Source organism: Xenia sp. Carnegie-2017, unplaced genomic scaffold (assembly GCF_021976095.1).
Source record: "Xenia sp. Carnegie-2017 unplaced genomic scaffold, XeniaSp_v1 HiC_scaffold_20, whole genome shotgun sequence".
In the NCBI taxonomy this organism is placed as follows: Eukaryota; Metazoa; Cnidaria; class Anthozoa; order Malacalcyonacea; family Xeniidae; genus Xenia; species Xenia sp. Carnegie-2017.
Genome location: NW_025813483.1, coordinates 3873704 through 3885972, shown reverse-complemented (window position 1 = coordinate 3885972; position 12269 = coordinate 3873704). Strand labels below are relative to the sequence as shown.

The 12269-nt window shown below is 33.7% G+C and overlaps 2 protein-coding genes and 3 long non-coding RNA genes across 7 annotated transcripts; 2 read left to right on the top strand and 3 right to left on the bottom strand.

Annotated features, from left to right (window-relative positions):
- Window positions 1–513: 513 nt before the first annotated feature.
- Window positions 514–2673, bottom strand: LOC124441068. The gene is made up of 5 exons (XM_046991499.1): window positions 2513–2673; window positions 2178–2207; window positions 1168–1206; window positions 1042–1074; window positions 514–732 (listed from the first exon to the last, which is right to left on the bottom strand). The coding sequence occupies exons 1-5, from the start codon at window positions 2591–2593 to the stop codon at window positions 514–516; spliced, it is 402 nt and encodes a 133-aa protein (XP_046847455.1). The 5' UTR covers window positions 2594–2673.
- Window positions 2674–2772: 99 nt separating this feature from the next.
- On the top strand, window positions 2773–4195 carry LOC124442659. Its single transcript, XM_046993153.1, has 3 exons — window positions 2773–3423; window positions 3549–3697; window positions 3882–4195. The coding sequence occupies exons 1-2, from the start codon at window positions 3028–3030 to the stop codon at window positions 3660–3662; spliced, it is 510 nt and encodes a 169-aa protein (XP_046849109.1). The 5' UTR covers window positions 2773–3027; the 3' UTR covers window positions 3663–3697; window positions 3882–4195.
- Window positions 4097–6845, bottom strand: LOC124442661. Of its 2 annotated transcripts, none has more exons than XR_006947320.1 (5): window positions 6556–6845; window positions 6338–6368; window positions 6072–6251; window positions 5909–6001; window positions 4097–5064 (listed from the first exon to the last, which is right to left on the bottom strand). It is a non-coding gene; the product is annotated as an uncharacterized LOC124442661 (long non-coding RNA). The 2 variants fall into 2 exon arrangements; XR_006947321.1 differs by having other exon boundaries at window positions 5909–5974.
- Window positions 6846–7666: 821 nt separating this feature from the next.
- On the bottom strand, window positions 7667–10379 carry LOC124442660. Of its 2 annotated transcripts, XR_006947318.1 has the most exons (4): window positions 10143–10379; window positions 9566–9598; window positions 9053–9195; window positions 7667–8069 (listed from the first exon to the last, which is right to left on the bottom strand). It is a non-coding gene; the product is annotated as an uncharacterized LOC124442660 (long non-coding RNA). The 2 variants fall into 2 exon arrangements; XR_006947319.1 differs by lacking the exon at window positions 10143–10379 and having other exon boundaries at window positions 9566–9680.
- A 371-nt stretch (window positions 10380–10750) lies between these two features.
- LOC124442279 lies at window positions 10751–12153 on the top strand. The gene is made up of 3 exons (XR_006947199.1): window positions 10751–11346; window positions 11474–11623; window positions 11807–12153. It is a non-coding gene; the product is annotated as an uncharacterized LOC124442279 (long non-coding RNA).
- Window positions 12154–12269: the final 116 nt, after the last annotated feature.

The following is a 12269-nucleotide window of genomic DNA, read 5'->3' as shown; positions in this document are numbered from 1 at the left end:
GACAATCACATCCACTCTAGACAAGTAGTAACCTAAACCACACCCATGCTATTCCCAAACACACCCCTGCTGAAAAAATCGTGGATACACATCCCTGATTTACATTTTTGTGTTAGTTATTTAGTCACCCAGTTAGTGATTTTAGCAGGCATGATTATAAGAAATTGAGGTGTGACGTCATTAAATTTATTTATCATGACTGTTAGCAAAAAGAATGTGTGGTTTCTTTAAAAGAGATTTATCAAGGCAAGTTAAAACTTTGTAACTGCCCAAAATGCTTTATGATGTACAAAGTTTTAACTTGTCTGGCAAAATCACTTTTGAAAAATCATACATTCTTATTTTTGCTAACAGTAAAATACAATTAATGACATCACACATGTCAGCTTTAAGAAATTCCTATTGCTTACAAGGAGCTAACATTCATGTGATCAACATTCATTATTATTTGACACATACATATAATGAAACAAAACAAAACAATAATTGAACAAAATGTCATATTAAACACTTTTAAATATTATTTACCCATGGCTTTGAGTTCGCATCTAATAGTGGATCCTTCAAGAATGGATATGATTCAACAATCATAAGTGCAATCTTTACACGTTCTGTTTTGCTGGGATGGTTTGTAAATCTCAGCACACTTGTGCAGACATCTCTGATGAGCTCGTTAATCAGATTTGGGTGTAAATACTCTGTTTTCAGCCCAGCTTTAACAGCATAAGAATACTAAAACACAAAAACACTTGTTGTGACCTGTCTTCCTCCCTCACAAAAAATGGTTAGAAGCTATTTTAGGGGTAAGATAATGTCAGAAATTTAGAAATACAATTATGGTTTTGAAATTTGTAAAATGATAAATGAAATGGCCGTTGAGAGACCACCTCTAAAACAAAAGCTGATCATTCGTCAGCTCACCTCTAAAAGTACTTAAACCTTAATAACTTTTGTAAGCCTTCAACTTTAACCACCCACTTAAGCATAATATTCTTACTGTTCTGTATAATAAATGAGCTGCTGTTAGTGTATTGTACTTACACGATTTGGAATTTTGTAGTTCCGTGATGAATCCTTAAACAAGTAAAATATTACTAAATTGCAAATTACATTTTTAGAAGTACTTCAATTTCCAGTTATTGAACAAATGACAGTAAACTTGCATACTTTCAAGGTACTGGTATTTGCATTAAGAGCATTTGGGCACTAAAAATTACAAATGAACTATTAATGAATGTTCACAGCAAGTTTAAGTAGGAACGAGCTTAGGAGAGGGGTGTGAAGGAGCAGGACTTGTGGTGATGCTGTTACTATTATCACTACAAAAAAATACAAATAAAACCAACAATAGAAGTCTCATAATATTAATAAAGAGGTAATAAGATTTCCACAAATGTCTGACATAATATGTTTAGCAACAAGTTATCAAAGCCTAATCTAAACTAGAGGACCCTCCATCCCCAATACAGATCCATTGTGGATCATGACTATATGTATTATTATATGTAATCATGACTATATGTATTATTATATGTAACCATGACTTTATGTATTATTATATGGAACCATGACTATATGTATTATTATATGGAACCATGACTTTATGTATTATTATATGGAACCATGACTATATGTACTATTATATGTAACCATGACTATATGTATTATTATATGTAATCATGACTATATGTATTATTATATGTAACCATGACTATATGTATTATTATATGTAATCATGACTATATGTATTATTATATGTAATCATGACTATATGTATTATTATATGTAACCATGACTATATGTATTATTATATGTAATCATGACTATATGTATTATTATATGTAACCATGACTATATGTATTATTATATGGAACCATGACTATATGTATTATTATATGTAACCATGACTATATGTATTATTATATGGAACCATGACTATATGTATTATTATATGTAACCATGACTATATGTATTATTATATGTAATCATGACTATATGTATTATTATATGGAACCATGACTATATGTATTATTATATGGAACCATGACTATATGTATTATTATATGTAATCATGACTATATGTATTATTATATGGAACCATGACTATATGTATTATTATATGGAACCATGACTATATGTATTATTACTAAAATGATCAGCAACAGAAGTGCACCAACCTGAATTGGTGTTACAGGTAAGCTGTCACTCTAAAGAAGAAAAATTAAACCAGCATATCATTATGCTGCAAATTTTGATGAATGCACATGGTGCACACAATTTAACAATGATTTGGGTTTGTAAACAACGTAGGTATCGTGAGCAAAACAAGCTGTTTTCGTCGGTGTCAATGAATAAAAGCGTTATATATGTGAGAAATGTCCTAAAATATTTCAAAGATAACTGTTATGTTTAAATTGGGAGAAATTTTCCACATAATGTCAAAATTTTAGCAATGTCTTCTAGGTTTTCATAAAAAGCGTCTTACTAACATATAAATATTTACAACAACTACCTTGAAATTTTCATTATCCACTCCATTCTTTTTCAATAATGTGGACAATTCAGAGTTGGTTAAATCATTAAATGAAGGCATTGCCAGACGTTCGGTGCAAATGTTACGACTAGACTACAAAAACGACCAGCAAATAAGTGAATTGACTAAAAAAAATTGTTACTATATTGGCCACTACGGCGATTGCGCGTGCGCGTCTGGCTTGCACAGTGATTCACGTGCAAAGCATGTGTTGATCTTGTTCCATATGAAGTGACTCAAGTGACCTTTAGGAAAATGGCTTGTATTTGCTCACTGTGCCTATCGAGCTTTTCAACGCTGGCATTGTTACAAAATCATTCAAAACGGTACCACGAATGTGAGGATAACTTTCACGTTATTTGTCAGGCATCACGTTGTGCAAGTATTTATTACACCTTCGAAGGCTACAAATCTCATTTGCGCAGAAAGCATGCAAATATATTGAAAATTTCATTGATGAGAATTCTTTCCAAAATGGTAATCATGAAATAAATATGAGCGAAGACAAGGAAGATCGCGATAGTGAGCAAGGAAAAGTTAATGGCATTACTCAAGACGATGATTATGGTGGTGCAAACATCGATATATGCCACAAAGAGGAGAATATCAAGATGATGAACGCCCGGTTTATGTTAGAAACTAAAGAAATGCATAAACTATCTCAAAAAGCAGTAAATACTATCGTCAGAAATACTACTTCCATCGTCCAAAATTCCCTTAAATTAGTGAAATGTCGTCTGTTATCATTGCTTGAAAATGACGACATGCCAGACGTTTGCGAATTGCTGGAAAATGTATTCGTGGAGGAAAATGTCGTCACCAATCCTTTCCTGGGAATGGAAAGCAAATGGCAACAAGATAACTTTTTTAGAGATGTTATGGGAGTGGTTGTAAGTTTTCAGTAAATTAGACCTATAGATAGAAATTCATACTTTGTTTATAAAAGCAGTTATCTGCCATGCCAAAATTTTTTTAAGTTATTTTAATTGTCATTTTAAATCTGTTTTTCCTGAAGGAACCAAAACAAAGTGTTTTGGGAATCACCCATGTTCAGAAAAGAATTGTGTGGGAAGAAGAACAGTCCCAAAACAGGATGAAGTCATGGAAATTCCTCTTCTTAAGAGCCTAGAGCAAATGCTGCAAGATCCAGCCATATTAGATCAGGTTACTTAAACATAAATAAACTAGTGACATATACAGCATGCTGTTCTAGATGTAGCAGCTGACTGGCTTTTCTGCCCAAAGTTATGTTTGTTAACAAAATTTTTTCGCCATTTGGGCACTCAAATGCTTCAATTTTTTTAACAAACTTATTTCAAGAATATAAATGGTATATGTACTTATTTAGGTCTTGTTGCCATTACTTGTTGCCATTACCTGTTGCCACAAGAAACAATGTTGTTATACCTGTTTCAAGCATGCAACTAAGGGAAAATCAGTATGATTACCTCCAACAACAAGTTAACCCTCTTGAAGATGATGGGAATAATGGCATTGAACATTACTTGAAGCCACTTGATATTGTTGAGAGGTTTTTAGAGGCACGGATTAATGTTGACGAAGTTTAACAAATGAAACAAATGTATTTTAGTAAAATAATGCAAGCCAAAAATAAGCTCATAGATCAAGAATTTAACATTTTTTTAAAAACTGTCAGTTCTCTTTCCGTTTAAACAAAACTATTTGATATTTTGAAAAATAATAAAAAACAACTTTACACAATGTCACATGACCATGATGTGCTTTCTCTCATTATGCTTGTAAACTCTTCTGCCAGTTCTGCAAAGCTTTCAAAGGATGTTGGTAGCTCTAGGGTTGGTCCAAATGTGTGGGCAATAGGCCGTCGTGAAAAGCCATGAAGGTTTGTTAATGTAATTTCAATTAAATCACATGTCAATACATCACTACCAGTTAAAAAATGCAGAAATCTTTCAATAGCCTTTTTTTCCAATGATTTCACATATCTTTTTAGGAAATCCAAGCTCTGCCGTTCAGCATCAGTACTCACACTAGCAATAAAAAGCTTGTTAACCTTTTTGGCTGTTGGGTGTTTTTCTTCATATAACTGTTCAACTTGCTGAGGTGTTGAAAAGATGGAGTTTGCATCATTCTGAAGAGTTTTTAAAATTGGCGACCAACAATTTGTGATGTATCTGGTCTTTTGAATGAGTTCCAGGTGTGCAAGTTCAAGTACTATGGAGGCAATGTTCTCCTTGGTGGGGGCTTTATAGCACTTATTGGATGACAAAAAGTGCAATAGGTCTTCATCATTACGATCTAATTCACAACTCTGCACTTAATCTAGAATCTCTCCATCGTCTGCTGGCACGTAACAACAATATGCTTGCAGTAGAGATTCTTTGCCCAAACTTTCTTCACCAAACAAGCAGCAAAGAATGAAGAATTGTGACAGCTGCACAGGAAAATATTTGGCTTTTTGATATCCAAACACTAAAACTCTGGCAATTGCTTGCCATTCTGGTTTTTGAAGATTGTGTCGAATGTGTGGCGTTTTCTCAGTTCCACCTGCACTAAGTGATATAAAGAATTCATGTCAAAAATTTGTCAGAACATTACGCAGCACACCTGCACGTTCTCCTTTTTTTGGGTAGCCATTTGCATTTATAGCTGTGATGTTCAACCTGTGCTTAAAAATTTCTGGATCTTTAAAAACATGTTATATATCATATTACTTTTATATAAACCCTGTATCACCTATTATTTCATTCATATTGAAGATGGCATCATGAGATGTCGAAACATGTCTATTTTCAAAAAAGTTGTCGTGTATATTAAATGTGTATTGGCAATAGTGCTTTTACGAAATTATGGAAAAAAAGAAATGTTTACAATAGCCAACTATAGCTTTAATCATACAATAAACATAAAAATAAAATTTAAGAAAATACTAGGCATATACGTATTGTTAAGGTGATGCTATTCATGTTCTATGGCAAAAAATCACTTTCATTCATACATTCTTTTACCCCCTGTCAAAATACAGTTTATGAAAATTTTTTCCAGTCCTTTAATGGCCTTAAATTTCATTGAAGCTTTATTATTCATCTGATCTTAATAAGACCTCTAGAGGCTGGTTTTTATATGACGTAATTCCTTGTACAGTAATTCACTGCAGTGGCTGAATTCTGATAAAATATCTCAAGTGAAAACTAGCCTTTATTACCACACAGAAAAAATTGTTTCTAAATCTAACAGTTAAGCACAGACTAAAATGAATCAGTTTTCAATCAGATCATGTACACGTGTCCTTAAGTAAACATGTATTTTTTATGGCAAGCACTTTTTTGTCCATTAAAAAAATTGTAGTGATTCATCAATAAAAATAATAGCAGCATAAAGTTTAATGTAACTAACCTGATGTATCCTGTACACAAACTGCATGAAGATCAGTGGTTGACTGTAAAGAAGTTTGTGCTGTCTCTAGAGGCAATGAAAATGGAGATTGTGCTGTAAAAAATTGTCACGATTCAGCAATAAGATAAAGCATAGTGGCAATATAATGTTTAATGTAACTAACCTGATGCATCCTGTACACAAACTGCATGAAGATCAGTGGTTGATTGTAAAGAAGCTTGTGCTGTCTCTTGAGGCAGTGAAAATGGAGATTGTGCTGTATCTTGTGACAAAGCCAATGGCTCTGGATTGGCATAGGTAGAGCTTATTGACATTTGCGCATCCACAAACAAATCAGGTAAATCTTTATTAAAAATATAAGAGAAACTTCACAAACTATTCCTGTCATGTGTATTTAATTAAATTTCGCCATTAAAGAGAATGACCTACCATCATGACTTTTTCTTGTGCACACATTTTCCTACATTGACAGCATAAATAATTTATACATGATGAGTATAACAACATCAATTGTTTCATTTTTCCAATCAAGAGCATGAAAGTGGTGCATCAACATTCACCCGTTCAAGTAAAACAGCTGATGCAGCTGTTAAACCATGATTAAACTGAACAAGTTCTATTGATAAGACGACAACAGAAACTCATACCTGATGCTCAATTATGATCTGTTTGTTTGGTCGCACATACACTGGTTTACTCTAAAAGAGCTGTTGCAAAATTGCTCCACCAATGCCAATCTGACCATAAGCCAAAGATGGCACAACAAGAGATATGTGCATCGACATTAATATTTCAATATCCACACCAGCTGGAATTTTGTCAGCAAAAGCTTCCATTATCGCAATTTCCCACTTGTGCAGCGTTCATTGCCTTGGTGAATCTGCAGCCTGAGATCATGTGACCCCGTTCCATAAGAGCAAGGCGTGGAACGACAGAAGCATTCGGTCCTCCCAGCAAAATAAGGTCGCGCAAGAATGGTCTATTATCTATAGCACCAGTCCTTCTTGGATGGGCGCTATAGCACCAGTCCTTCTTGGATGGGCGCACCAGTCCTTCTTGGATGGGCGCACCAGTCCTTCTTGGACGGGCGTTGTGTATTAAAATTTCGCCTTGTGACAAAACTCCTCCTCGGCACATTTTATTCGTAGTTGGTTAAAGGGGCGGATCTAGTTTTCAAACATCAGTCATAAAACGTCGGAGGCGCTCCGCACCTGGGGGGGTCTAAGGCATTCTCCCCTGAGAAATTTTGAATTTCAGAGCCTTGAAAATGCCGTTATTAGCGTTTTAGAGCAATACAAAATGTATTTTGTGGGCATCGTTTTTGCGTAAAAACAACACATTTTGCTTGCGTTTTTTCAAAAAAAAAAAAAATGAAGTGAACAATACTTGAATGTTTTGCCAAATATTTAGGCTCATTATCATACCAGATATGTGGCTCATTAGCATGTCTAGGAACGTAAAATTTATTTTACAATAATGCTATTCCAAAACAGATATAGTCTTTAAAAATTTCTACCAAGTTGTCAGGCATTAGACCCCCCTAGAGACCCCCATTCAAACCTCTATGTAATGAGTTAAGTTAGAAATTTGGTACTACAAGTGACAGTTCATAGATATAGAAAAGCTCAGACTTCAAACCATGCAAGTTTTTGTAACCCTTAACCCATCTCCACATACAGTGCCAGCAAATTCACCTTTTGAGAAAAAACTCAAAATTTTTTTCTGCCAAAGATTAAGCAAATATTATCAGAGTGAAAATTTCCAATTAAGGACAGCTTCATGCCATAAATGTTTATTATGGGATAAAAATACTACTAGCTACTAACGTATAGCAGATTTTTTAAAGGAGGGAACATATCAACAACTTCCACTATTCTTCTGACGTCTTCCAAGACAAGTGATCTTCTTGAAGCATAGCATGCAGCCATGAACTCCTGAATTTTTTCATGATCCTTTTTAGCTGACTGCCACTTCTTTTTTATTTTTGATACCACTGCTGTAAGATCTTCACTTTCGCACGGCTCGGGAACGTTCGTCCAACAGTGACTGTTCCTTTTCTTTGTTGATTTGCCTTTAGTTTGCGAGACATTGGTACAGGCGTGTTAGATCTCTTTATTTGCAATTTTTTTAATCGGTTATAGATTTTCATCTCAATAGATCCCTATAAAAGAAAGCTTTCATTTCAAAGTAGTAAAAGACAAGTAAATTTATTTTTATCATTTACAAAATAGAGACGCAAGCAGCCCATTAAAACAAAAACGTATATAACAAGGTGATAATGTTAATTTGCATCACATAGTTTGGATTAGGGAATGGGATGGGAAGATGGGTCTCTTCAAAATACTAAAGCCTAATTAACATATATTTGTATATAATTGTAGTAATTCTATCGGCGTTGAAGGTTCATATCAATTATAAGTGTATGAGAACCCCCGTAGTAATTGTTGTAAGTAATTTAATGGCAAAAAATGTGGAGTTCAGTCAAATCAAAAGCAATTGTGATTAGAGATAAATGGAGGATGACACTATAATTGGTAAAATCTACGAACGTAATAAATATGTAACAGAATTTAACAAAAGTGTGACATCCTTTGGCAAGAAATACGTACTCACAGAAATCACATCCACTCTAGACAAGTAGTAACCTAAACCACAACCATGCTAATCCCAAACACACACCCCTGCTGAAAAATCGTGGATACACATCCCTAATTAACATTTTTGTGTTAGTTAGTTAGTCACCAAGTTATTCATTTTAGCAGGCATGATTATAAGAAATTGAAGTGTGACGTCATTAAATGTATTTGTCATGACTGTTAGCAAAAAGAACAGGTGGTTTCTTTAAAAGAGATTTATGGAGGCAAGTTAAAACTTTGTAACTGCCCAAAATGCTTTATGATGTACAAAGTTTTAACTTGTCTGGCAAAATCGCTTTTGAAAAATCATACATTCTTATTTTTCCTAACACTAAAATACAATTAATGACATCACACATGTCAGCTTTAAGAAATTCCTATTGCTTACAAGGAGCTAACATTCATGTAATCAACATTCAATATTATTTGACACATACGTATAATGAAACAAAACAAAACAATAATTGAACAAAATGTCATATTATAAACACTTTTAAGTATCATTTACCCATGGTTTTGAGTTTGCATCTAATAGTGGATCCTTCAGGAATGGATATTATTCAACAATCATAAGTGCAATCTTTACACATTCTGTTTTGCTGGGATGGTTTGTAAATCTCAGCACACTTGTGCAGACATCTCTGATGAGCTCTTTAATAAGATTTGGATATAAATACTCTGTTTTCAGCCTAGCTTCAACAGCATAAGAATCCAAAAACACAAAAACACTTATTGTGACCTGTCTTCCTCCCTCCCAAAAAATGGTTAGAGGCTATTTTAGGGGCAAGATAATGTCAGAAATTTAGAAATACAATTGTGGTTTTGAAATTTGTAAAATAGCTAAAGAAATGGCTGTTGAGAGACCAACTTTAAAACAAAAGCTGATCATCCATCAGCTTTCCTCTAAAAATACTTAAACCTTAATAACTTTTGTAAGCCTTCAACTTTAACCACCCACTCAAGCATAACATTCTTACTATTCTGTATAATAAATGAGCTGCTGTTAATGTATTATACTTACACGATTTTGAAATTTGTAGTTCCGTAACCAATCCTGAAACAAGTAAAATATTATTAAATTGCAAATTAGATTTTTAGAAGTACTTCAATTTCCAATTATTGAACAAATGACAATAAACTTGCATACTTTTGGGATACTGGTATTTGCATTAAGAGCATTTGGGCACTAAAAATTACGAATGAACTATTATTGAATGTTCAAAGCAAATTTAAGTAGGAATGGGCTTATGAGAAGGGTGTGAAGGAGCAGGACTTATGGTGATGCTGTTACTATTATCACTACAAAAAAATACAAATAAAACCAACAATAGAAATCTCGTAATATTAATAAAGATGTAATAAGATTTCCACAAATGTCTGACATAATATGTATAGCAACAAGTTATCAAAGCCTAATCTAAACTAGAGGACCCTCCACCCCCAATAAAGAAACCATTGTGGATCATGACTATATAAATTATTATATGTAACCATGACTATATAAATTAATATATGTAACCATGACTATATGTATTATTATATGTAATCATGACTATATGTATTATTACTAAAATGATCAGCAACAGAAGTGCACCAACCTGAATTGGTGTTACAGGTAAGCTATCACTCTAAAGAAGAAAAATTAAACCAGCATATCATTATGCTGCAAATTTTGATGAATGCACATGGTGCACACAATTTAACAATGATTTGGGTTTGTAAACAACGTAGGTCTCGTGAGCAAAACAAGCTGTTTTAGTCGGTGTCAATGAATAAAAGCGTTATATATATGAGAAATGTCCTAAAATATTTCAAAGATAACTGTCATGTCTAACTTGGGAGAAATTTTCCACATAATGTCAAAATTTTAGCAATGTCTTCTAGGTTTTCATAAAAAGCGTCTTACTAACATATAAATATTTACAACTACCGTGAAATTTTTCAATGACTTCGTTATCCTCTCCATTCTTTTTCAATAATGTGGACAATTCAGACGTGGTTAAATCATTAAATGAAGGCATTGCCGGACGTTAGGTACAAATGTTACGACTAGACTACAAAAACGACCAGCAAGTAAGTGAAATGACTTAAAAAATTGTTACTATATTGGCCACTACGGCCATTGCGCGTGCGCGTCTGGCTTGCACAGTGATTCACGTGCAACGCACGTGTTGAACTCGTTACATACGAAGTGACTCAAGTGAGTTTTAGAAAAATGGCTGTATTTGCTCAATGTGCCTATCGAGCTTTTCAACGCTGGCATTGTTACGAAATCATTTAAAACGGTACGACGAATTTGAGGATAACTTTCACGTTATTTGTCAGGCACCACGTTGTGCAAGTATTTACTAAACCTTCGAAGGCTACAAATCTCATTTGTGCAGAAAGCCATGCAAATATATAAATATGAGCGAAGACAAGGAAGATCGCGATAGTGAGCCAGGAAAAGTTAATGGCATTACTCAAGACGATGATTATGGTGGTGTAAACATCGATATATGCCACAAAGAGGAGAATATCAGGATGATGAACGCCCGGTTTCTGTTAGAAACTGAAGAAATGCATAAACTATCTCAAAAAGCAGTAAATACTATCGTCAGAAATACTACTTCCATCGTCCAAAATTCCCTTGAATTAGTGAAATGTCGTTTGTTATCATTGCTTGAAAATGACGACATGCCAGACGTCTGCGAATTTCTGGAAAATGTATTCATGGAGGAAAATGTCGTGACCAATCCTTTCCTGGGAATGGAAAGCAAATGGCAACAAGATAACTTTTTTTGAGATGTTATGGAAGTGGTTGTAAGTTTTCAGTAAATTAGACCTATAGATAGAAATTCATACTTTGTTTATAAAAGCATTTATCTGCCATGTCAAAATTTTTTTAAGTTATTTTAATTGTCATTTTAAATCTGTGTTTTCCCTGAAGGAACCAAAACAAAGTGTTTTCTTAATCACCCATGTTCAGAAAAGAATTGGTGTTGGAAGGAGAACAGTCCCAAAACAAAATGAAGTCATCGAAATTCCTCTTCTTAAGAGCCTTGAGCAAATGCTGCAAGATCCAGCCATATTACATCAGGTTACTTAAACATAAATAAACTAGTGACATATACAGCATACTGTTCTAGATGTAGCAGCTGACTGGCTTTTCTGCCCAAAGTTATGTTTGTTCAAAAAATTTTTTCACCATTTGGGCACTCAAATGCTTCAATTTTTTAACAAACTTATTTCAAGAATATAAATGATATATATACTTATTTAGGTCTTGTTGCCATTACTTGTTGCCATTACCTGTTGCCACAAGAAACAACGTTGTTCTACCTGTTTCAAGCATGCAACTAAGTGAAAATCAGTATGATTACCTCCAACAACAAGTTAACCCTCTTCAAGATGATGGGAATAATGGCATTGAACATTACTTGAAGACAGTTGATATTGTTGAGAGCTTTTTAGAGGCAAGAATTAATGTTGACGAAGTTTAACAAATGAAACAAATATATTTTAGTAAAACAGTGCAAGCCAAAAATAAGGTCATAGATCAAGAATTTAACATTTTTTTAAAAACTGTCAGTTCTCTTTCTGTTTAAACAAAACTATTTGATATTGTGAAAAATAATAAAAAACAACTTTACACAATGTCAAATGACCATGATGTGCTTTCTCTCATTATGCTTGTAAACTCTTCTACCAGTTCTGCAAAGCATTCATAGATTGTTGGAAATCTT